Source organism: Artemia franciscana, chromosome 19 (genome assembly GCF_032884065.1).
Source record: "Artemia franciscana chromosome 19, ASM3288406v1, whole genome shotgun sequence".
Classification (NCBI taxonomy): Eukaryota; Metazoa; Arthropoda; class Branchiopoda; order Anostraca; family Artemiidae; genus Artemia; species Artemia franciscana.
Genome location: NC_088881.1, coordinates 19,939,707 through 19,966,749, shown reverse-complemented (window position 1 = coordinate 19,966,749; position 27,043 = coordinate 19,939,707). Strand labels below are relative to the sequence as shown.

Here is a 27,043-nt window from a genome sequence, read left to right as displayed (position 1 = left end):
AGGAGACATGAAAGGTTTAATTTCTGATATTCAATCAAATACCATATTGTCGTTATTACTGTTATTGCACAACTACATTGAAAAGGTTTAGATACTTGCCTAACATTTTGACCTAACATTGAAGGATGACTGATTGTTAACGATTGTTCTTTTTGGCAAACCGTCTAGGGCTAAACGGAAAGCAGATCCTCCGCGGTTGGAATAGGAAGATGTTGTAAAAAAAAATTTAAAGGAAATGGGAACTTACTAAGAGGGTGTAAAGAGGGAGGCGCTTTGAATAAATTAGAATGGAAGAGAAGCATGCGTAGCTGTGTTGGCCTCAGGCGGCTTGGGGCTGCAGTGACTTGTTAGTAGTAGGAATAGTAGTAGCAGCTAGTTTTTAGAATTCTACAAATAATAATTTTATTTGAGATAGTTTTGCAGATATATCTTACATAATCAGTGAAGCAATAATCTTTCTCCGCTTTAAGTTTCAACTTCTATCTTCACACAAGTAAGAAAACTTTTCATCTTTTTAATTAACTATTCTGACACTAGTGGAGTAAATAAACGATAAAGCCAGTTTCATACCACTGAACTTGCGAGGTTTGTTGTTGATGCTTTTCGCTGAAGGGATTTTGGTAAGGTCAGTAGTCAAATAAGGACTGTAAAAGAAAAGCATAAGCTATGTGAATTGGGTAATCAGTAACGAATACGTAATATAATTGGGAGATTTTGTCAGTTATTTCCTCGCGTTGGAATGTGTTGCCGTTAAACGATCCAATCAGTAACGTTAAAAACCAAAAAAAGAAATATTTAAAATTAACTGAGGTAGAAGGACTCATCATAAGCTTGAAATATATTTTTCACTGGAAATCCACCTGTAAAGGAATTTCGTTGTGACCGATCAGTTAGTTTTAAAATATAGAATATTAATTGTCGGCAATGCATGAAGATGCTCATTTTTTATTCATTTATTGGCTAATTTAAAATCTTTTCTGAACGACTCTTTTCTTTTGCCTAAAGCTTGTTTGTCTAGGCTATTACACTAATCAAATCTTTGACAATTAGAAAAGAAAATTGTTTCAAAAGACCATTCTGCAAGGCCGTGTAATTTATTGAATAACCTGTGAATTTTAATCTTTTTAAGAAAACTAAATATTCATGCTTTATGTCTAGGGTGAAAAGCTGAACAATAAATGTTGCTTAAGTAGCTGAGTTTTTTTTTCTGAGTTTTTTCTTGTTTATTGTTTCCATTTTATTTTATTTCTCTGTATTTTGTACTCCTCTAAGTGCATTTTATGTATTTAAAGAGGTTAATTAAGGTAAAGAGGTAAATTATTATTTAAAGAACGAACTGTAACCCATAATAAGTCATAATTTTTTTAGCAGTCACTACATCCTAGAAATTGTCCGATTGTCTGAAGTTGCAAAATGTTTGAAGTGTTGCATAATTTCGCAGTAAAGAACAAACTTAGTTATGAAAAGAGCTAATTCTAAATTATAGTTAGGGTTGTAGCAGCACCGAGCAGCCTAGTAAGAGGTGATCACGGCCCGGGTTAAGAAATACAATAGCCCATAACTCCTAAAAATAGAGTCAGATCAGAAACAGAAGTGCGCTATTAGAACCACCTTGTCCAATACCACTATATAGTAAACTTATTGCCCTTGGCTGGAAGAACAAGCAAAATCTATTTACTTGAAGAAAAAAAGGAAAATGGGCTGCAGCTACGATATTCCGCATAGAAGGCATCTTCTCATTCCATATTTTCCTTCGCACCTAAGAGGGCACTGGAACATCGTAGAGAGCTGTTTAATGGTTCATTTTAATAGAAATCGATGTATTCAAAAATCTAAGAAAAGCTAAAGGCTTCTTTTTATGTGATATATAATATGAGAAAAACATTAGAAGGGATAGAAAAAACTGCTGACTGTAGTTTCGAACAAATCAAAATTAGAAAAAGGAAAAAAAGATGCAAAAAGTATTTCTAGTAAGTTGCATTTTAGAATGAACTGTAGCCTATAGTAACTGAAGTGTTATAAGGAATAGTTGTATAGATGATGATGTAACAGAAATTCATCTTTAGATAAGATAGCATAACACAAATTTACATTAATTATTCTCCTTAAGCAATCATCGTAGGTAAAGGTTTCCCATTCCGAGAATTGAACTCGGGCCAACTGGGTGAGAGCCACCCGTCCTAACCACTAGACCATATAGGAAATATAAAATATAGTAGTATATGCCCCCATTGAACCAACTGATGGAGATACTAGTGACTCAGATGAATTTTACTTACAGTTACAGGAGCAAATAGACAGGGTACCAGGTAGAAATATGGTGTTTTTGCTAGGAGATTTTAATGCCCAGGTTGGTAGAAATAGAGATATATGGTATCTTATCCTAGGTAAATTTGCTGTAACAAAAGAAAACAGCAATGGCTATAGGCTTTTGCAATTTTGTAGGTATAACAACCTAGTTATAACCAATACGGTGTTTGGTCACAAAATGGCCCATAAGTTGACATGGTATTCACGTGATGGTAAGACAGCAAACCTTATTGATTATGTTATTGTAAACAGAAGACTAGCAGGATCAATACAAGATACTAGGGTGTATAGGAGTGCCGTTATTGATGTTAAAAGTAAAGATCACCATCTAGTAGTGTCTAAGGTTAATTCAAAGCTGAAATTTCGGAAGAGTAACTCCCTCCCGGAAGGTTGTGATGTTGGTAGACTTCAGGATGAAAATTTGAGAAAAAAATTCCAGGAACAGTTGAGTACTAAACTTGAGGGTTTAAAATTTGACAATGTGGAAGATGGATGGAATAATTTCAGAAAAACAATTTGTGAAATTGCTGATGGTGTCCTAGGGAAGAGTGCTAAGACAGCAACTAGGAATATTAGTGAAAAAGCTTTAGGTTTAATAGAGAGTAGAAGGGGTTTGTATAAGAATTATCTGAGCGATAGGTCGTATGAAAACAAAAGGAATGTAAAGAAAGTGGAGAAAGCATTAAAATATGAACTAAGGAGATGTGAAATGGAGGCGATGGATAAAATTGCTGAGGATCTGGAAGATGCGGCTAGACGGCATAATAGTAAAATATTATACTGGCATGTTAATAAATTGAAAGGGAGTAGCCGATCCGGACTAGTCCCAGTTAAAGATAGAAATGGGGCCACAATTAGTGATAAGGAAAAAGTTAAAGAAAGATGGGTGGAATATTTTGAGAATGTGCTAAACCGAGATACAGTTGCAGGAAAAGATATAGATGAAAATGAAAAAGTTTGTGATACCTTGGATGTGAAGGAAGATTTGTTTAGTGAGGAAGAATTAGCGACAGCACTAGAAAGATTAAAAAATAATAAGGCCCCAGGTGCTGATAGTATGATTAATGAGTTCCTTAAATATGGTGGCTCTGAGGTTAGGAATAAGCTACTGAAGATTATGAACATGATTTTTGAAAAAGGGGAAGTACCCAATGATTTTAGGAAAACCTTAATTAAACCACTGTATAAGAAAGGTGACAAGAGTGAATGTCAGAATTATCGAGGCATTAGTCTGGTCTCTGTAGGTAGCAAATTACTGAGTAATATGATACTTTTTAGGCTGAGACATGCTGTAGACAAAGTTTTAAGGGAAGAACAATGCGGTTTTAGAAAAGTCAGAGGATGTGTCGACCATGTTTTCACTCTTAAGTTAATAATTGAGAAGTCCCTTCGTTGTCAAACACCTTTGGTCCTTAGTTTTATCGATTATGAGCAAGCTTTCGATTCTGTTGATAGAACAGCGTTAACAAAGGTCTTATCGTTATATGGTATACCAGAAAAATACATTAAAGTGATTTGCGCTATGTACGAGAATAATACTGCTGCGGTTAAGGTAGGAAATGAGGTTAGCAACTGGTTTTGTATTAAATCAGGAGTTAAGCAGGGTTGTGTTCTATCCCCCTTTATATGGATCATTTTGATAGACTTCGTCTTAAGGAGCACAGGGAGGCAATTGGAGACCATGGAATCAAATGGGGAGGAAGAACGCTCCTGGACTTAGATTATGCTGATGATTTAAGCATATTAGATGAAAGTGTGAGCAAAATGAATGAATTTTTAGAGGTTTTACGAGTTCAGGGTGCTAAAATAGGCTTGAAAATTAATGTTAAGAAGACTAAGTCACTAAGGTTAGGAATAAGTGAAGATGAACAGGTGACCTTAGGTAACGAAAAGATTGATCAGGTTGGGAGCTTCAGTTACCTTGGTAGTATTATTAGTAAAGATGGTGGGAGCAGTGAAGATGTTAAAAGTAGAATAGCTAAAGCTCAGGGTGTTTTTTCACAGTTAAAAAAAAGTTTGGAAGAATAGAAAGATAAGCCTACAAACCAAGATTAGAATATTGGAAGCTACAGTGATGACAGTGGTCAAATATGGCTCTGAAGCATGGACACTCCGAAAAGCAGATGAAAATTTACTAGATGTTTTCCAGAGAAATTGCCTACGGATTGTTCTGGGTACCCGGCTGACTGACCGTATTTCAAAAAGTAGGTTGTACGAAAAGTGTGGTTCAATCCCGCTTTCTGGGGCTATAATGAAAGAAAGGTTGAGATGGCTAGGCCACGTTCTACGGATGAAGGATGACAGATTACCGAAGATTGTCCTTTTTGGCCAACCGTCTGGGGCTACACGGAAAGCAGGTCGTCCTTGTCTGGGTTGGGAGGATGTCATAAATAAGGATTTAAAGGAAATGGGAACTTCCTGGGAGGGTGTATAGAGGGAGGCTTTAAATGGATTAGGTTGGAGGAGGAGCGTGCGTAGCTGTGTTGGCCTCAGGCGGCTTGGTGCTGCAGTGAGTTATTAGTAGTAGTAGTAGAATTTATACCTAATAAACTAGTTACATATAGTTTATTGCTCTTATTTTTTTCAATGCAACAGCCGAGGCAAATCTCCTTGACCTTTTCGGTTCCGGTTCATTGGATTTAACTGACGTATTACGTGGACAGAGGTCATAGCTCTTAGGTGAAGTGATATTTACTTTATTTGACCTCAGTAAATTATCATAAATTGAGTTCAATCCAAATTCACCTGTATCTCTGTTTATGGAATTATTCTTGAATAGAATTTTTTTTATTTCGATTGTTTCCCTGAAAGTTTGCTTTAAACCTTGGTTCCTAGAAATCAAAGAAACATTTTCGAACAAAATAAAATGATTTGGAAAATTAAAGATATGCTCCGCGAGGGCCGACGTGAAATCTTCAGGTTTGGTATTTTGCTCCGTAAATCTTCAGGTCCATATGTAATTAGTTTATTGGGTATAAATTCTGTTTATTTTTATTCATGTCTTTTAGTTTTACTGCTGATGATGAACACTGTATATGTGTTCGAAATATCCAGTTAAATAATTTTATATTTCACTGTCAATAAAAAAGGTATCATCCCTATTTTGAACTGTTTTACTTTCGTCATGGAAAGGCAGTGTGGTTTTCGAAGTTATCTACGTTTTAGAATACCTGCACTGTATGGGAGACTAATTTCAAATTCCTCAGTTATGTTGCAGTCCAGAAACAGCAAAGTGTTTATCGTCAATTGAGAACAATGATATTTCTCTGATTGATCAATACGCCTTAAGACTTCAAAGTGGTAGGCTACTAAAATTTCCAGTACCTCACTCAATGGAATGTGAAGGGGAACCTCTCCGAATAGAGCTCTACCTTTATTCAGAGAGTAAAGAATTATTTCGAAAGAAGTGGACAAAAGGGAATCCGGTTGTTGTTGCTAAAATAAATAGGAATTTCAATAGAAATCTATGGACGTCTCTGTCGTTTTCGAGGGAATTCGGCTCCAATAATTGCACTTTCATCAATTGCAAAACTGGAGATATAATTCAAATAGAACGTATGTCTCAATTCTGGGAAGGCTTTAATAAGTATTCTAAAAGGCTAAAGGATTGTGATAATCTACCTACCTTTCTGAAGTTGAAGGAATGGCCTGATGAACACGATTTTGCAGAGTTTTCGCCCAGATGTTTCAAAGACATCATGGAAGCTTTGCCGTTTGGGACTATACCCATAGAGTTTGTAGATTTAATTTAATGGGAAGAAAGCCCGGTCTTTTTTTAACAGACCAGACTTAGGGCCCAAAATGTACGTTGCCTATGGCCACCCAGATTTACATGAAGTCGGGACAACCAATCTTCACATAGATATTTCCGATGCTGTTAACGTCATGGCTCATGTATCTGTGCCAAAAGACACCCGAAACGAAAATCTATTAGCAGAGCCTTTCAGCTGCCTAGACCATGAGCATGTGGACACGAAAAGGATTCATGGAGTCAGGGGTAACAAACAATTCCAGGGGCGATTTGGCATATTTATCATGCCAATGACGCCGACAAAATTCGAGATATTTTAAACAAAGTTGCCATTGAAAATAGCAAAATGATTGGTGAAAATCACGATCCCATTCACGCCCAAAGTAATTTTTTGGATTAAAATCTAAGAGAACGTATAAGAAATGAATACAATATCAAGGGGTACACTATTGTCCAGTTCTTAGGAGACGCCATTTTCATACCCGCTAGCGCTCCTCATCAAGTGCGCAATTTGAATAGTTGCACCAAGGTAGCAGAAGATTTTGTGTCTCCCAAAAATGTAAGCAATTTCATGAAGGTTGTGAACAAGTCTCGGAACCTCTCTCATTTGCATGTAAATCGTGAGGACCAACTTCTATTGAAAATGGTACTTTAACATGTAGTAAAAGACTCCATCAGTTTTAGCCAACAAAATCCAACTGTTATGGAAAATTGAGTTTTTCTCAAAAGCTTTACTTTGTTTTGGAGACTAATAGTAAAAATCAGCTACATAGTTTCAGGCAACGAAATCAGTCAAATACGGTACTCTACCCCAGAGAACCAGCTTTTATTCTGTTGCACAATCATATATATGATGTACTATCATCCAATCACTTTCGACTTCAAGTTTTTGTCTCATTATATGAATCAGTTCTGTTGGTAAATTTTGAAAAGAGAAGATTAATTTTCTTTTTAAGAACTGGAAATATTTTGTTTATTGACTCTTCTGATCTGATGTTTTGCTTCACTCATGCCTTAATGCAGCAATGGACTCTAATTGTCGCTTGGACCTTATTTTATCCATCTGATTTATAATGTTGTTATTTTAAAATTTTCTTATTTAAAACGTGTTTTCATTTGGTCCTTAGTGTTGCAAAAAACTTAACTTGATTGCTAAGTCCTTAAAAAGTGGGGGAATGTCTCAATAGAAAGAACTAAAGTGGAGACGCTATTTTTGAATAGCAATAATATACATAAACCAACACTATGAGCGAGTAAACAATTTAGCTTCAACCTAGTAAAGCTACAAATAACTATTTTTTTTAAACATGTTTTTTAATTTTCGCTTACTCTGAGCTGAGTTACTATGAGTTACTTCATTTCCTTAACTCATCGATTTCTTTTCATTTATAGATTTACTGTACAGATTTTGGTAAATCATTTTTCTACCGTCGAATTTGGTAATTCAACCTTCAACTTTTTTTGGTAATTCAATTCAACATTGATTTTGGTAAATCAACTTTACAATCACTCAATATATGATACTTATCTTGATCTATTTATTGAGTCAGATTTTTGGAATTTGCCCTTGATTTTTCTTAGATTGAAAAATCCGCTAAAAAATACGCCAGAGACATACGAAAATATGGCTTTGAACGTCTGTAGGGTAAAATTAACCTGTCTCAAGACGGTCTAAACCCAGCTCACGTTCCCTGTAGGTGGGTGAACAATCCTACACTTGGCAAAAATGTCATCGAGGTTAATTTCCTAGGAGGGGGAGGGATGGAGGTAGATACTTCAAAATACCTTCCCATTTGATCATTAATGCTCCGGACTCAGTCAAAAGAGTTTCATATATTTTCCTCAACTGCTTTTATAGATAGACAAAAGCCCCTCATCTAGGATTTTACCTTCCATTGCAAATTGGATGCACTTGAGATTCTACAATATTAATTTAAACAAAAACCCTAAGTGTAACAATTTTGACTGCCCCAAAGCAGATATCATCAGGGAGTGACACACCAGCCACCTAAATAACCTAAAATATTGACGATAATTAATCGATAACTGAAAACAAATATACAGATATAAAAAGTGTCGGTGAAGTGGAAGCCTGTCGGTAACAGGCTCATTGCCTTAATGTTACACTTAGCCTATTTCTTGGCAGTAGTTTTTATCGTTTGCCACAGTAAATTGTGCTATCATGAATTTCTTGCCAGAAGCCTTCTGGCATGCGCTGTGGGAAAATACTTATCACCACCCTTGATCTGGCTGCAATGAGGACAAGATTGTACTTACTGAATTTCGATCTGGTCTATAGGTTTTGCTTCTAAATGTTCGGCAAATATCGAAGCTCATAACACTCATCCAAAAGAAAGCAGCCAAATAGAACCAATGTAAAGATAGTCCTACAACAACACAAACACCTTTATCTGAGTTCTTGTCAATACCTGAAAAAAAAATATCTGGTCAAAATTTTTCCCCCAAAAAGTGTATTCGAGCCGTCTCGGAGTGATGGATCTCGAAATAGTATGTATATTTCTTCTATGACATGTAAAACTCTGCAGTATTTCTAATGAATTTCATCCATATCCCATTCTTTCTCATTTCATTATTTGAGATTTATTTCTATTTTTTGTTCAAAACTACGAATGCTGTTTTACCTTCCATTTTTGTTTATTTTTGCTTGTATATATTGAAACTTATTATATATTATAGATATTTAGCTCAAAATTAACATTTAAAATTAATGCTAAAATATAAGATATATATTCTGATTGAACTTGCAAGCAGTATATGTGATCCTGAAGTGCTGAGTTTGGTGTTTGTTTGCAGCCAAAATAAAAGGGGTATTTCTTGTCAAAGAAATAGGAAAGGAAAAGGAAATTTTAACAGGTGCCTGATCATTTTGACGTGTTTCTAAAGAATAAAGTTTGCATGGAATCGAATATTGTGTCCAGTTTGTACTACCCTTCATTTATCGGTAAAGGTGGAAATTTAGGTAATTATTCTCAGTATTTTCATCTGTTGTGCTCTATTTTATTGTATTTTTGTTCGTATAATCTATTGATTTAAATTTGATTATTTACAATTTAGATGTTACGGTTTATCTTTTTAACGAGTCGTAAAAATATCGAAGCGGGAGCCCTCTCCCTCACCTGTAATTCTCTTAAATAAAGACATATAAAAATCTGACATGCAAACAAAAACACATACAGACAGAGGTGCACTTCAATTACCCGTCTTTTCGTACTTTTTCGTATAGCCTTCAGTATTTTTTACGCTTCGAAATTACTGTGTAATTATTCAATGAGTCTTACCGCGAACATTAACTTGCCTAAGCATTTTACAAGCGAATGAAAGGCAAAACCTAATCTAAATTTTGGTTTCTTTTCACATTCTCAATGAGCGTTTTTCAATTCACAATTTCTTTTTTTTTCACCCTGAGGCAGATTTATAAATTTCTTCCAAGCATAGAAACATAGACAATGGCACCTATGGAGATCTGATGGATATAAGCTAATGTATTTATTTTCCAAATTCTTGGCAAATTCAGAAAGCCTTTGCTCTGACGGATTTCTGCTTAAAAACAAATTTTTCTACAAAGTGTACAGAACAATATAAATGTATACAATGAGCGTCAATAGACTTAAATAAGAAACTTTATAGATGAAAATCTATATTTTATGAAAATAGTAAATCTAAATTGATTGAAATATTTTGCTATTAAATAATATGATTTTTCGTTTAAATTTAACTGGTAATTTTGCCGTTATAACATGCTAAAAAAGGAAAAACTGATTCACAAAACGCATTCGTTTTCAGAAAAACAAAAATGAAATCTAGCCTTTAGGGGGATTTGATGGGGTGTCAGCCACACTCTTATTGCTCACTGTAAAATAACTAATGTAATTACTCTTTGTTTGAGTTTGGTTTCTTCACTCTTAAGTATACAACATAATTTGCACTTTATTAATAAATTACAAATGAACGTGCATTGTCAGTTTAATATAAATATGCTAATATTTATTCCTTTAAGTCTTAATATTTGTTGATTTATTAAAGTCAAAAAGTGAGAGCATTCAAAATGTATTTTTTCAGTAAAGTGCAAATTATATTTTGGTCTTGAGAAGGCATGGAAGTCGTGAACCCTACTCATTATTATTTCTAGTTATTTTGAGTTTGACTCACTTATTTATTGGAATCTGTGTTCGTTTTGACTTATATTTATTTATTGGTGGTGTTTTGTAACAGTTTTACGTTTGATATATTATTCGATTTTATTTCTGCTGATTTGCAATTTAATGGAGTTCTTTACATTTCTTTGAAAAACTTATTTGATAGACAATATTTTTTTAAGTTGATTATCAGTAAAGATAATGGTTGCAGTGAAGATGTTAACAGTGGAATAGACTAGACCTAAGGTGTTTTTTTCATAGTTGAAAACAGTTTGGAACATAAGGGTGCAAATCAAAATTAGAATATTGGAAGCTACTATTGTTCTGAAGCGTAGGCACTCCAAAAGACGGAGGAGGATGTACCATATACTTTCCAGGAATTGTCTACGGATTGTTTTAGGTACCCATCTTATTAACCGTATTTCAAAAAGAAAGCTGTACAAGAATGTTGGTTCTATCCCGTTGTTCGTGGCTGTAATGAGCGAAAGGTTGAGATGGCTACGACACGTTCTGCAGATGAAAGGTGACAGATTGAAAAAGGTCATCCTTTTCGGCCAGCCACCTTGGACAAAACGAAAAATAGCTCGTCCCCGTTGGGGGAGGTCTTAAGAAAGGATTTAAGAAACATTTTAACTTCTTGGGAAGGTGTAAAGAAGGAAGGCTTTAAGTATGCATGGATAGAGAAGTAGCGTACCTAGCGGTGTTAGCCTCAGGTAACTTAGCTTTACAGTGAGTTATTGTTAGTAGTATTTGTGGTAGTTGTAGTAGTAGTAATAGTAGTAGCAGTAGTAGTAGTAGTAGTAGTAGTAGTAGTAGTAGTAGTAGTAGTAGTAGTAATAGTAGTAGTAGTAGTAGTAGTAGTAGTAGTAGTAGTAATAGTAGTAGTAGTAGTAGTAGTAGTAGTAGTAGTAGTAGTAGTAGTAGTAGTAGTAGTAGCAGTAGTAGCAGTAGCAGTAGTATTATTAGTAGTAATAGTAACAAATTCGAAACAGCAAAAAAGGTCCTCTTACAATAACCTACGACTACTGATTCGATATTATCAACCCTGGAGAAATAAACAAACACGTATGTACGATCGCTATTCTCCGGAAAATCAGAAATTGCATATTTTGTAAGTTATGACTTAAGGGTTTTCGTAATTTCATCGCACAATTTTCATCCAAAATCACTAAGTTTTTTGGGAGAGTTTCATCCCGATTTGAAAAATTTTGCGTTCCTTTGCCATTAACTTTTGATGAGCAACTTTGAAATTAAAGAACTTTTTACATCTTAAATCACTGTAATAATGGATTTTTTTTGCGAATATTTTAATCATAAGGTCATTTTTCAAAACTATTGTTTTTATTGACAAGGGTCGATCTTCACAAACATTTTCTTACGACGAACTGTTTTGTTTAACGCTCTCTCAAATAGGAGGGAAGCAGCATCCGCCTTGGATCCTTATTTTTTTTTTAGGTTCGAGTCTAAGGTCAGCATAACAACCCTTCGAGAATGATAATTGTCCCAGAAAAAATGCACCGTCTCAGGAGGAGAGGGAGTCTGAATTACCAAAAATGAATTAAAGTCTTCGTTTCTACGGTTTAAAGGTGCATTCATCCAAAAATACATTTTTGATGGGATAAAAAAGAAGACATTGAAAGTATATAATAAATACGAAAATGTAACATATTCCCCTTTAAATTTTGGCAAAAATAGAGCTTCTGCTAGCTCTTGCCTTCGCTGGTCCCCCTGGTAAATTTTCTGGCGGTGGTCAAGATTAACAAACTATTTATTTTTACCATTAGTTGTTTTATAATATGACTTTATCTCTTCATATTTTGGGCTTTAATATAGCATTTTCTTTTTAGTTTCTTTTTGCAAAACGCCTTTTTCGAAATTTATATCTAATTAAGACATTTGGAACTTAACATACAGGGTGCAATGTAAATAATTAAGCTTTGATTGATATTTCGGGTAGACAGCTTTAATGGAAGTTGAGAATTCTTAATGCAAAAATGTATCTCTTGAAAGATTTCTTTCACCTGTTCCATCAGTTATATTTTTATTTCACAGACCTTCATGATAACTGAATTATTGCATACCTGTAAGAAAAAGCATTTGTGCCATAAACAATGCACAAGACAGCGATAGAAGATTCTTTCCAGGCATATTTCTCAATTTTGGCAAGAAGCTATAAACCATTATATGGACAGCAAGACAGATGAGCGAAATTACCAGTCCTAGTTGAGACACATAACTTTGGAAGCGAGAAAATTTGAAATAAAAATCTTTTTCCGGATGTATAGCACAAACACGTGCTTCGTTGTTATTGGTCAACTCGTAATCACCGATTTCATAGAGTTTAGAAGTTCCATTTACTGTTATTGAACCGTTTGGACTTATTTTAAATTCTTCTTTCCGGAGGATAATTGTGTAACAATTGTTTTTTAGGGCTTGCGAAATGTTTGCTGATAATGGTGGGGATGATATCAAAACACATTTTCCTTTTCTTACTTCATATAGAGATCCACAAGTGACAGCATGGCATTCACTGTGTATATCATCCCAGAATTCGTCAATTTTACAGCGGCGCCCGTGACCAACTTTTCCTCCTCCACCGCCAACAAAATCAAAGATGACAGAAAAGCTTGGTGTTAGAGAATATACATTATCTGTATGAATTCTTAAACTTGTTCTATGACATTTCAAACCAGCACTTATGTCAACAAAATTACACTTTGCACAATGCGGGTTTCGAAAAACGTTAGTTTCTCTGTCAACAACATGAAGAGCATACGAGTTACATTTCTGGCGTGTTTTGCTGTCTGTCCAGCTTGGATGGCACTGGCGCATAGATGGTAAACACCGCCGAGCATTAAATTCTTCGAGATAGTAAGATACATTCTTAAATTCTTGAACATATAAGTAGCAAGTCACTGTTTGTGGCCATCCGTTTTCGTCAGCTTCTCCAACTGGTCGAGTCCAAGCAAGCTTTCCTCTATAATAGGTTGCTCCAGCAATGAGCTCCGGAAGACTGGAAGAAAAACTTAAAAAGAATAAAAAAGAAAAAGAAATCGAAATATATTCGCAATTTAAGGTCTGAATGAAAAAACAAGAAAACTTGTAAATCTAAGTGGACAGTTTATTTGGCAACAGAGCATAACTATTCTAATGAACTTAGGGGACTAACCCAATCCATTGTTCTAAGCGTACGCTTCATTTTCACATCATGCTTTATTACTTATTTTTATATGGTATGACAACTTAAGTATAACTAAAGTTACGTTGCTAGGGCAACGTGAAGTTTTGCAATAGCCCTTGGTCTTTTTCACCAACAAAAGCGTTGCAGGAGCAACTTTTTTATTATGTTTCTTTGCTGTCAATTGAAGGCAATAGTTACCAACCCCAAAAAACCTTAAAAAGGCTTGTTTAAAGACGATTAAAAAACAAAACATATATACATATTTTACACGGTCCATCGAAATATCCTAAAAAAAACACCGTCTCTAAGTAAACTTTATCAATACTTCCTGACGCTCAGCCAGTGATGATAGGTTTAAATTGTTTCTTGTATGGAAGATTATGTTCTATTATTTCGTCCAAAAACATGAAACGTAACACAATCCGGATTACGCCCTTACTGATTATAACTAAATGTAATAGAGATTATCAGCTAGAGTTGTAGTTGTATCTTTAAGGGGTTCATGTCTAACCCATTAGCTTTTAGAGCATCCACCACTAGTAGTAAGTGTCGTATGAGATTTAAGGCTCTCTTCATTTTTGGTTAAAGTGCGTTTTCACACATGTAAACTGACCGTCCTCAGCCAACAAGTAACTACGGGAAATCACCGATGATTATGATACAAGTTAAGAAAACAGAGATTTTGTTGATGCTGGGATTTAGGGATTCCCATTATTAAAGACTACGTTATTGATATGGGCTGATGATAATTTTTTACGGGTGTCACAGTACCCAAATTTAACAATATCATTCATGTCGACGTTTGATCCTTCTTCAAGGGCTTCTCCTATTTTTGATATATATATATATATATATATATATGTTCTTGTGTCTGTTACTTCTCACGGCTTCAAAAAACTACCGCTGAAACACAATGTCAGACTCGGTAAGAGCTAAATATATCTGAGACTAACGTGAATAATGAAATTTGAATTCAGTTGGTAATGCATTCACCAGTGTTTAGTATACCAAAGCGTGTGTTTTTTTTACGTTCAAAAAGTTAGAATATTTCTAAGATAGAGGATTTCAGTAATCCGCAAATTCTCCAATGATACAAAACATTATTATTAGGGAAAAATCTACAGCAAAATTTTCTAGAGCCATAAAAACATGAAGCACAGGTTATATACCAATACAGTTACGAAAACTCCTATCTTACCCAAGAAAAGCTTTTGGTACAGAGCTCTTAACTTGGCGCCTCCCCCAAGCCCGCACTCCAACGCGTAGATCGTACTACAACACCATAGGCGGGAGCGCAATTCTTTTTGTTGCATACACAGCTTGGATACCTATATTGGTATCCAAGCTGTGCTGTCAGTTTCCTGTCTCCAGCCGCTAGCATCGCTGGCGCGCACTGTGTCCCGAAAATAAATCGAGTTTTCACAACTCTATTGGTATTTAAGCTGTGACGTGAAGACCCGCCGCTGCTTACTAAACGTGTGCACTAGCAAGCATAGCCACTATTAAAACTATGTCCTATTTTTTTTTGCTGCCAGTAATGTCAAATTGCTCTGCCTAACAAAGTAATCAAACTACATAGCAATAAGAGCCCAGCTGATTTGTTACTGACAATTGTACGTCAAACATTTTTTCTTAAGCCCCATCTCAATTTCCTTCAAACAATTTACTAGGATCTTATGATTAAAGGACACAAGACGTGGATTTAACATTTGCGTTTAGTCTTAATTAACCAAAAAAGGATGCAATAAGGCTTTCTCTCCAAGTCAATTAAGTTCGCATCGTGCTTGCATTGTCTAAATGTTTTCTACACCTCCAGGACACTTCCGAATACTAAAACTAAAACAAATTAATCTTTTTGGTGCCTGCAGAGTAACTGGACGCTATAAATAAACAAATGCCTCAAATAATTATAACAGTTGTAGCACTCAGGGCAATAAAATAATTTTATTTACTACCCTGTGGGAGTATCCACATAATTCCAGAAAAAAAAATAAAGCTCGAGGGAAAAGGCGCGTAGCCTTTTTTTAATAGCTTCGGCGTCCCCCAATCCTAACGACTTATTTTTGTAAATTAATTTAAAAAAATTTTTCCACAAAACTAGTTTTTAAAGAGAAGTAAAGAGCTCCATCAAGCCAAAAATGAGCGGAAATAAAGTTAAATAATCTTCGAAGCACAAAACTACCACACATAGCTATTGATAAAAGAAAAATTAAACTAAAAACGAATAGAAATTACAATAAATACCCGAGTCAAACTCAAAACAAGCAAAAACTGATATTAGTACAGATGATAACCCCCATGCCTTCTCAAGACCAGAACATAATTTGTGCTTTACTGAAAGAAAAAAAAACGAATTACCGTGGATTGTCAGTTTAATTGCTTTGTCACCTTTTTGAAGTTCTACATGCTCATAGTTTTTTTTCATTTAGTTCAACATGCAGCTAAATATTCTTTAAAAGATTCACCTTAATACCCTTAAATTCCACAGTAGCAATAGCTGGAGCAGCATTAGTAGCAGCATGCGCATAGCTACTTTGGTTTCTTCAACATCCCCTTCAAAACACGCTGAAAGTTTCAGCATAAAAAAATCAACCGTTCCCAAAGAATTTATGACATGTCCGTGTGGGCATAGTGTGTTTCGAATTAGTTCCATTTCGTTTCTATATATCCAAGATTTTTCAACTTGATATCCTTAGCTTAAACACCAGTAGAAATAACATTGGCAATATAATTAATTGTATTAGCCTAAGCTTTAGTGGCAGCAGTAGTTATAGAAGTAGTAGTAATAGTAACAGTAGTAGTAGTATGAGTAGAAGCAGTAGCACTAGGATGAAAAAAAATTTCTATTGGTTAGTTCAACATCTCTCACAACAAGCCCTGTTGGTTTGAACTTCACACACCAAACTTTTACTAAGACATTGTTGTTACACCCTTTTGACAACCTGCATACATATGGCGGTTGTGATTCAGTTCATCTTCCCCCTCAAAATTTCTTGAACATTTCATCTTCATACCCTTTGGCATAGTTGTAATAGTAGGCACAGTGGTAGTATTGGTATTACTGGTAATAGTATTAACATATTGCCTTTTGATCAATATAACATCCCTCTCATCAAGTTCTAGAAGTTTCAACTTAATACAATTAGCCGTTGCTATGGCATTGCTGATATGTCCTTTTGATAACCTGTATGTTATCAAATTTTCCTCTCAGTGTCCTTAGCCTTACAAGTAGTATCAATGAAGTAGTTGTAGCAGCAGCAGTAGTAAATGCAGCAGTAACAGTAGTATTAGCAGTAGTGTGCACAAATTGCAGTTTGATTAAATGTTCTTCCCCTTTAAGCATTCTCTGAAAGTTCCAAATTAATACCCAAATCAATTCTTGAGAAACGCTATTTTGATACTTTGCATACACAGGGTCTCTTTTGATTTAGATTGAATTTCTCCTCAATGCTGTAAATAGAGTAAAGTCTGGTAGTAATAGTGGTGGTAGTTGTTTTAGTATTGGTAGCATGCACATATTGCCTTTTTGATCATATCCCTTGTCATTTGCTGATTTTTCCAATTCAATATACTCAGTTGTTCCTGTGTTATACCCTTTTGACAATCCTTATACACAGAGCGTGTTTAGATTTAGTTCAACAGTCCGTCAACATTCTCTGAAAGACTCACTTGAATGCCCTTCGTCTTCTTGGAGAGTAAAGTTCAAATTCTTTCTCAAGATTTCTTGAGAAATCTTTTTCTGAGAAAAACTTCTGAGAAAAAGAGTAAAATTTCTTTCTCAACAACATATAATGTGTGCAAACAATGAACTAATTGCATAGATTACAGCCCTTGCTCTGAGGAGTGTGGGGAGGTTGGCATTCGCAAAGACGTAATTACTGGACTTTCCAATAAGGCTGAACAAAATAGCTCTCTTATATTTTCGATCAGATACTGTTTGGGGAATGATAGGCTTGATAGGAGGGGGTAGATTGCCTTCCTTGCACTTTTGACTCTTAAAAAGGGCACTAAAACTTCAAACTTCCAATCGAATGAGCTCCATCCGATCCAGAGTTTATACGACTGCCCGTTCCATAAGAACCTAATATGCCCCGGGCATAACTTACAACCCTTTTCCATGGGCTCTTGGGGATTGTTTCCACGCTAAAGACATTGTTCTAGAGTTTTGGACTATTGGCAACAGAATGGCTATCTCACAACTTCAACTGAATGCGATCTAGGAAAAGAAAGTGTCAGGAAGGAGGGCTAGCTGCTCTCTGTCGTGTTTGACTCTTAAAAGGGAACTAGAAATATAAATTCCAATTTAAGTGAGCCTCTTTTAAAGTTCACACAACTATCCCTTCCATAAAAACCTTATATGCCCCTGAGGCATATACAACCCTTATCTCTCCTTGCTTATATACAACCCTTACTCCCAGACTCTGGGGGATTCTGTCCACCCCAAAGGCCTTATTTTATGATCTTTGGACGATTTTTAAATGAATGGCTATCTCAAAATTTTTATCGGATAAATTTGTGCAAAATACGACGTAAGGGGGAGGGGGCTACCCACCGATCACTTTGACTCTTAAAAATGAGCTAGGACACCTGATTTCCCATCCAATGAGCCCCTTTGGAGTTTATATGACCACCCTTTCCATAAAAACCTGATATGCTCTCGGGGCATTGCTTAAAACCCTTGTGCTAAGAGCTGTGGGAGGGGGAGTGTTCATTCTCGAAAACAAATTTTCCAGATCTTTCAACTACGCTGAACAAAATCAGTAGTATCCCCTCAGTTGATTTAAACCGAGCCATAGCCGCTACTCCTTTCTTCCTTTAACGATTTAAGATAATGAAGAAGCTTAACGGCGATCCCCCTGATAAGCAGGTGTTATTAATTCAATTCAAGACGCAGGGGCATGTTACGTAATCGGGTTTGCTTTCTAAAAGATTTAGGTCTCCGTTATGTTTAAAAACCTACGTAAGGCCAGGAAAAACCCCTCAGGGCCCCTTCAAGTAGAACATGGTCCAAATTGATTATAACCCAATATTTTCATGTTTCACATGCACATTGCCTTCTGCTATCGGCAAACGAAGGTTCTTTTCGCCATTTCAACAACAAAAGTTTGTTATTCCACTAGCATGACAAACAAAGGGTGCCCGCTATTTCCAGGAAACAGAAGTGTCAAGTGATCCAGTATCGATTTTCTAAGAACAAGGGCCTTGTTATTCTGCTAGCGGGACCGGGTAATGTTCTATTGTCCTCAGGAGGCTCAAAACCGGGCACTAGAATGGAATTCATTAGTCTTGTATTAGATTTTGAAGATACAACTTGATTCTAAAAAATGGGTATGTCTCAAAGATACCAACAGGTAAGGCTCTCTATATACACCCCTCCCCCCACACAAAAATATGGTGGGCACACTTAAATTTAACCTATGATAACTCTCTATAATGGTAAACAACTAAAACCCCAACCCCTCCCTCATTAAAAAAGCCCCATCGCAGATATATAAATCTCGTTTATCGCGCTAAAAATATGTGCTTTTCTTGTCTGCATTTTCAAGGCGCCTCTCGCTATTCTATTAGAAAAGTTAAAAATTCATAAGCAGCTGCCTGGGTTAAAGCCTTAATTACACCACCAGTCACCTAAAAGGCCTAACTTCCAGCGAACAACCGGTGTTGCGCTCATTGTGCGAAAGGGTTGATTCTTAGCAACTGAACGCTCATTGTGCGATAAGGTTGATTCTTAGCAACTGATAAATCAAATCGTCTATTAACACTTAACCAGGGCATCCAGATCAAAATATAAGATGCTTTTTTCTGATCAAATTCGCGAGTTATTTTCTGCATTAAACCCTTGATTTCTTCTAAGGGGGTAACCTAAATTCTGAGTAGTTTCGTTTTAAGCGGTCAAAACCTGTTCGGTAAGGTATGCGAAAAAAGTTATTATTTGCTAGTTAATTGCTAAAATAGGATCTCTTGTAACATTTGCATTGTTTAGAAGATTGACGCATTTCAAGCACTAAAATAGCTATGCAAAGATGTCATATGTTTAAGGATAAACATTAATAAAAATATTATTTGCGCAAGAAAACGCAGATTTTATTCGATTGAAAATGTGTTTCCTTCTAAATATTTGTCCAATTTAACCAGTTAACATCTATTCGATGGGGGGGACAAACATAAATTATTAAACGAAAGTTTAAGAACAGCTAAAAAGGGTCGCTTGTAACATCTGCTATGTACGGTAAATTCGGACTCAAATGTAAATATGAAAAAAGGAGCAACATTTAACGGAAAAAAGCATATTATGTTTGCAAAAAATAAGAGATAATACTTAAATTGATTATGTTTTTTAGCGGGGGTTCCATGGTAAGGAATAGGATATGTGTCTTTTTACTATAATAATGAATCATTTAGTGACCCCCTCCTCCTTAATAAGGTCAGATGTGTCCCTAGGATCAAGACTGAAAGTTTAATGATTAAGTGGTTTTTTCCTGGAGAGTGCTCTATTTATTATACATATTTCTCATAGAAAATTTGCCTAAGCCTCCCAAGAAATTCTAGTTTAGCTACTTTTCTGCTCTCTTGCAATTAGTTATGTTGGGGGAATGAGACCTTCAGAGACTCGTCGACAGGCTAAAGTGTGTCCTGGGAGGTTATTTTGAAGCAACTAGCAGGCCCATTTTATCATTATTTAAGCAAACTACTATGAACGGAGGCACTTTAGCCTCAATAAAATTTTATGGAAACGGAAGTATGGAAATCTGAATAAACTAACTTTTCAGTGAAAAACGTTTCTTTCATGATTTTCATGTTTATCCTCGCGGGCCCTGAACAGTAATTCTAAGCTTAAACACTTGCATATAAAACTGACGATTTAAGCTGGATAGCAGATATAAATTTGACGAAAAGGTCTCGAAAGGTTTCTGACAATGATAAAGAAGGAGGGAAGTAAGCAGGCAACAGGGATGAGGGCAAAGGGGGTGATTTATTAGAAGTGAAATTAACGGGAAACTATGATTTTTTAACACATCTACTTCACGAAAAACTAAAATTTAATTTCCTTCTAAGGAACTTTCTGACCAATGCCCCCATCCCCCAAAAAGGGGAAGGCTATGTGAAAATGTGGTCCCTCCTGTGGACCCTTCGAGACCAGTGGTCACCAGGCACGGTGAGAATGCAGGTCCTCTGCCCCCAGCATGCAAAGCGAGAATGCAAGCCCTTTAGTCCTCGAGCAAAGCAGGAAGAATACGCCCCCTTTATCCCTCCAGCATAAGGAGAACACAATTGCCATGCTAGATGGAGTTCACAGTCTTAATGTAAGTAGGTTATTGATATTTTTCGCAAAGGTTATTTATTTTCAGTAAAAGCCTATCGTTTTTAAACCTGTATATTCTTTTCAGGCGAACGAAACCCTTTTGCAATAAAAATAAGGTGTTTTAGATTCACCTAGAGATATTTTTGTTCACCTATCCTACTTTCTAAGGGTATAATGAGCCTGAAATTTCGCCTTTATTGTTCTTTTTATGAAAACCTAACTATTTGAAGTGTATTTTAGCAGCGTTTTACTGTTGAAAGGAGGCCATGCCTCTAAGAAGGGAATTTGATCCTAGTTAACAGTATGCCGCTGCTGCTTTTAGAATAACCCATATCCACTGCTACTTTCTTCCTTTAATGTTTTAAGATGACGAAGAAATTTAACGGTGATCCCCTCAAGACCCATATGTCATTAATTTTCTTCATGGCGCAAATGTATGTTACATAATAGGGAATATTAAATTTATTGAGCGTGATGGAATCATCGAGTAGCATTTCTAGAGGTGTTAGTGCTCAAAGAGAACACAAACATAAGAATTTAGAGTGTATTATCATCCTCCTACTATAACATTCACCAAAAGGTAAAAAGAAGAAAAACATACTCATTTAGCACTATCATGCAACATATCTTGTTTAAGTTCAAAACTGCAACCTATGTAAAATTATGTCGTAACTGACGGTGAAACCACAAGTAACATATAAAGGGCACTAGTGGAGATTATCAACAGGGAAATTAAACAGAAATTTATGGAAAACGAACCCTATTCAAACGTAACTAGCACAATGACAGTCTACCCACGGATGTGTTCGTTGAAGCATGAGTCAATCCATAAAAAAGGAGAGAGTTTGTTGCTGGCAAGAAATAAACTTCATTCACTGTTAGTTTATAATCGGTAATGAGAGTGTTAACATTAAAAATGCTTGTGTTTGAGAAAGAAAAATCATACGGAATCTAGTACGGAATCTCACCTTGGAGAAAATGTTTGATTCTAGATGATGATTTTCAAGAGTTATTTCTTCAAAGGAAAATATTTTCTCTAAGAATACTTAACAATATCATGAGAAATGATTCTCCGTCTTCGAACTATTCTATGAAACTTTTGTGTCGTGGCGAATATGCATTTACTCAATTTACTGACATATTAATTGAAACGAAACAAAACAATATTGTGGTTTTGCTTTGAAGCACTACCTAAAAATTATTTTAAGACGACCATTTTGCAAGGCAACGAGAAATAATTCGAAAGACCTTGTCTAAACAAATTTTACTTATTTGATTTGTGACGTCAATCTATAGCTCCTCCTCCTAGAAGATATTTATTTTATTGATCGCGAGTCAGTTTTTTTTTGGAATTGAGACAGCCAACATGGAAAAAATGTTTTAAAACATGTCTATTACGTTTGTACACATTGTGCAGCTGGTCACCAAGTGATAATTGTACTATTGTAGATGATTATAATGATAAATCTAGAGTATGCAATCCATGTAAATTGCATTGACGATACGCAGTGCAAATTAAAGACTGTAATTGCTGTCTTGAAGAGATTTTTGACTCTCACCCTAGAGGTTTCTTGTGTTTGAATTGTCTCTAAATAAATGTGATCAATGGGAAACTACTTACTCTGGTATGATTATAAAAACCTAAACGTGATTTCAGTTTATTTTTAGGGGACTGGTGTTGTCGCGGTTTTAGATTGTTTTGAGAGGAAGAACCTGGTGTACGCTTTAATTGCTGGAATAGTAAGAGAGTCACCGCTGTGAAGATGCTGGCTACTATTATTCTAAACGAAAAGATTTTTATCTGGCTGTTACAGAAAGTAACTCTTCATATGAGAATTTCGTATGTGACATTGCTTCAAATGAGCAAATTAAAACATGCGAGTTTTATTTGAATCAGAATAGTGTTATTGACTTAGAAAGAGATATAATAAAAGTGAAGTTATATTATATTGTAGAAAATGTGACCCTAACTTTGCATGCCAAGATAAATACATATGGAATCCTAAAGAGCTGCTACCAGTTATCATTATCGATGATTACCTATGAATGGAAGAGAAAATCTAAAGGACAGAGAGTTTCTTACATACAAGCTTTATTAATAAACAGATTCAAATCATTTTAAAGAATTTCACTCTTAGGGAACTGAAATTTATATTATACAGGTAGGAAAGAATACTTTCAACCAGAAAGTTGTTCAATCGAGGAGGGTCACCATATATGCTTAAAAACTCACTGTAAGTATATCTGCGATATCGAAATGTAAAATAAAATATTCCGTGAAAACCACAGATTTTGGTTGATAAATCTTGTAGTCACTTCCGATTTTCAATCATAGATTTTCCACTTTGCCAGAGAAAGTTTTCAATGTAGGCATGTAAAAAGCATACGGTAGGCCAAGAGGATCGAAAGAGGATAAATATTTTTCATTGTTTGGAAGATGTACAGCCAATGTCCCGTCTTTACAGTTGATAGATTACTATTAATAATCTTAAAGGTATTGCTAACACTTTGAACATGCTCGAGGAAATCCGAGGGTATGCAATAGGATTTACGTTTCGACCTGTAGGGATCCAAATTGAATATATTGATTATTTCATTTATGTTCATGGCACGAAGCCTAATGGGACATTGCCATCGCGAGCAATTTCTCATTAGTTTTCAACTTGATTTAACAACACTAATACAATACTCTCCTTCAAAGGTTTGGCAAAATTACACTCTAGACGTACTGTGACTGTTTGGGCGATAATCATATACTGAGTACCAGACATACCCAACATGATGATGCTCTGACTTTTGGCAAAATTTCTTCGATTATACCATTTTCAAAAAGTTCTGAATCTCGATCTAGGGATTACATTGTCAATTCGTATAGTGTCCTATAGTATTTATAAAAGGATAAATTGTAGAGTGGAATTCCATTTACTGTGCATACGAAAGCTGAAGTTCCATACATTTCAAATTTATTTGGAGAATTTGTCTCCATTATTTTATGGCACTAGCACTTTTTACAAAGGTCAAACGAGTTTTGAAGGAATTTCACCATTGGTAAATGACACATCGGTGTAGGTACGTGTACCCGTAGCAATACGTTGTTGATAATTGATTTTATGCGGAGAGAGTAGTTAGATATTATTTCCGCTATCTTTTATTTTCTCAGTTCCCAAAGCAACAGAACTCTCAAAATGTTGTTTTCGTACATGAAGTATTGCCAAGTTGAGCAAGACTTTTGCATCAGGTGCAGTACCAAGTACTTTTTGCAAAATAAAATTGGACGGTGCGAGTTGTAGCTTTATATCAATCTTTAAATTGGGAGGCAACCATTGAGGTTTATCAAATATATCATGAGTTATTTTCCCCGCCAAGTTTAAATTTTTAGTTGTCACATCTCTAAGTATATTGCTAGTGTCAGTGTCCGTTTTTATTCATATCCATTATCAGAACCGATTAATAGCTTATAGAAAATCGGATTCACAACAAAAATTGTATATAACTTGCAGAGTTTGAAAGATTATTGCTTGCTCTCACCAACGTTACATTTATGTAGACACTGATTTGACTAAAAATATTATGTAGTGCCTAATTTTCATAGGGTAATCTCTCAGCTGCACTTAGTTTTTCATTGATAGATTTTTTGACAATCTATCAACGAAATTTGTCAAACATTTCATAGAAATTTGTCAAAAATTTGTCATAGAAATCTGGAAGTCAAATCTACGAAATAATCTTCAATGGAATAAATTTTAAAATGTACATTTTCAGATAGCGGTTGTTACGGATAAAATTGTTCATAGTAACCATGTTTTAAACTCACATCAACATTTTCAGCCTTGAAAAGACTTTGCGATGGGGCGACTGAAGAGTAAGATTCCTTATATGGTAAATATGCTATTTATAGGAAAAGAAATCCTTTTTCAATCAAAGAATTTTTACTTTTGGTTTCTTTTTCTTTTTTTTTACAACAGCGATGTTTTGCACTTCCGACCTGAGTAGATACTGATGAGTGATGCAGTGCTTCATGCCCTTTTTAAACATTTTTCACTTTGTCGTGGTTTCAATCGCTCGCCGAGGGATGACGCGCCGGACTGAAGATTTTATGAAACACTTTTTTTAAAATCCTTCCCAGAGCCCCATTCGTGTAGTGTCAAGGACGCAAAATCTGCGGCAGCTGATGCTATATTCTTTAACAAGGGGTAATACAGAGCGAAAAAACTTAGCAAACCAATTGCCGAGACCATAGCTGGACACTGACGAACGACACTGTAATAGTCCATTCCATGACTCAACTGTCGTGGTCTAAGAGTAGCAACATAGAAATTGATATAAGGACAAACAAAAGTATTTTTTCTGTTAGCCATCTCACTAAATGGGTCGAAAGTCACATGTAACCACAGCCAAACCTTTTGTAATTGCTAAAGGGTTGCCAAATTCACTTCTTCATTTTAACTGACAGGGTTCCGAATACGAAGTGTTTACAGGGATATATTGAAGGTGTTTTATGTTTTAGTTGAATGTGTTCGTGAGTGGTTTTTTGTTCAAGAACACGCAGAAGGGGGACATTGGTATTACCGACTCTCGATGTCTTGACAAAAGACGCATCAGAAAATAAACAGTTGTTTGGTGAGAAGCCCGATGGATAGTCTGCAAAAATAACGCGTCCTATCTCGGCGATGGTACCAGCGCTTCTACCATTGATTTTAATTAATTTTTTTTTAACTGAGAACATCTTTCAAATTGTCATTAACAATAGACTTCTCATTCTCAAAGGGGAAACTAATATATATCTTGCCCTGTTCCATCGAATAGTCGAAGTGAGATGTACCATTTTTACGAGCAGACATTCTTCTATTGATAGCACGAAATAAATCATTCATACTACCATATTCCTTGTAAGGTAATGTGATAAACAGATATTAAGCCGAGTTAATTGATTCTATCCTTTACTCAGTAACGAATGGTCAATTATCTGGTTTAACTTTTATATCATTTATACGATCCTTTCTCAGGATACCATATGTATTTTTAAAAACACAGTCGGCAAGAGCAACTTTATACCTTCCCTTGAATTTGATAGTTCGGGAGAGTTGGGTCCAAGAATCACTAGTTTTATTCAAATTATCAGATAGTTGGTCAAAGATATTGGACACATATGTCAAATAGAAATCATTTAGTATTGTGAACGTCTTCAGCAGCAACCCAAGAATCAACCCCAAATAAACCCCAATGAGAAAATTGCAATGACTGCATGTTCTCTATACAATTTGAGTTTGATGGATTGTACACATCCATGAGTTTGTCCTCGATAGCTAGTGCCACCTTGTCGCTCTGCAGGAGTGAATATTGGAAATTCTTAAGCCGTAAGATAGCATTATCACCAGAAACCATCTCAACACACTGGTCCTCATGAGACTTATAGTGCCTCATTCGATGTTTTAATTTTAACTCTATATGGAATCTATAGGGCCCTTATAGAAAGAGAAGCGTTGTACACCTCTACAACCCTTCAAATCTGCAATATATTTTATGAAATTACCCTTCCCCCTCCCGCCTCTTAAAATAAATTCCTTTTTAAATTTAGTTACATTTACATCTATATTTTCTATAAACAAAACTACTGACCCACTCCCAATTTCGTTATGATTTTCCACCCTGTTAAAAATGCTACAAACTCAATCTGAAAACGCCCTAAAAACTATCTAAGTCCAGGCGAAGTGTTTGCATCGAGCCCTTTTCGTAGTTTCTACAACAAAAACTGGCCATCTCAAAATTTCTATCAGATACATTTCGGGAAATTTGAGGTGTTTATGTGGGGGATTATCCACCCTCTAATCACTCTGAATCTTAAAAGAGGCACTAGAACTTCTGATTACCAATCCATAGAGTCCCTTTCGGAGTTTACACGAGCACTGTTTCCATATAAACCGAATGTACCCCCAGGGCATAACTTACAAACCTTGCCCTGGGGGCTGTGGGGTGGGATTGTCATCGTCGAATACATAATTTATGGACCATTCATCTGCGTTAAACAAAATGGCTATCTCAAAATTTTGATTGGATGTGTTAGGGAAATGGTCGATATGGGAGGGGGTTTAGTTGCCGTCTAATCCCTTCCGACTATTAAAAAGGGCACTAGCCGTTTCAATTTTCAATTGAAGGATCTCTTTTTGAAGTTTCTGCGACAAGTTCTTCAATACGAACTGCCCTGGTCCAAGACAAAAAAAAGAATAGATAGTGCCCACATCGCTTTTTACTTGGACAACGCTATTGCACTGCCTATTATCTGGCGAAACCTCCCTCCAAATTTTTGATTTTTATTCCAAAATTATTTTCTTTATTCTTCA

General features: G+C 35.6%; 1 protein-coding gene and 1 non-coding gene across 3 annotated transcripts in view; both read right to left on the bottom strand.

Annotated features, from left to right (window-relative positions):
- The window catches only part of LOC136039387 (uncharacterized), a 96,592-nt gene that overhangs the window by 9,708 nt on the left and 59,841 nt on the right, over window positions 1–27,043 (bottom strand). For both annotated transcript variants that reach the window (XM_065723070.1, XM_065723071.1), the window contains exons 7-8: window positions 12,300–13,231; window positions 8,339–8,490 (exon numbers count right to left, since the gene is read on the bottom strand). In XM_065723070.1, the coding sequence (XP_065579142.1) occupies window positions 8,339–8,490; window positions 12,300–13,231 (1,084 nt within the window). The remainder of the gene's footprint in view (window positions 1–8,338; window positions 8,491–12,299; window positions 13,232–27,043) is intronic.
- Trnae-cuc (transfer RNA glutamic acid (anticodon CUC)) lies at window positions 2,131–2,202 on the bottom strand. The gene has a single exon. It is a non-coding gene; the product is annotated as a tRNA-Glu (tRNA).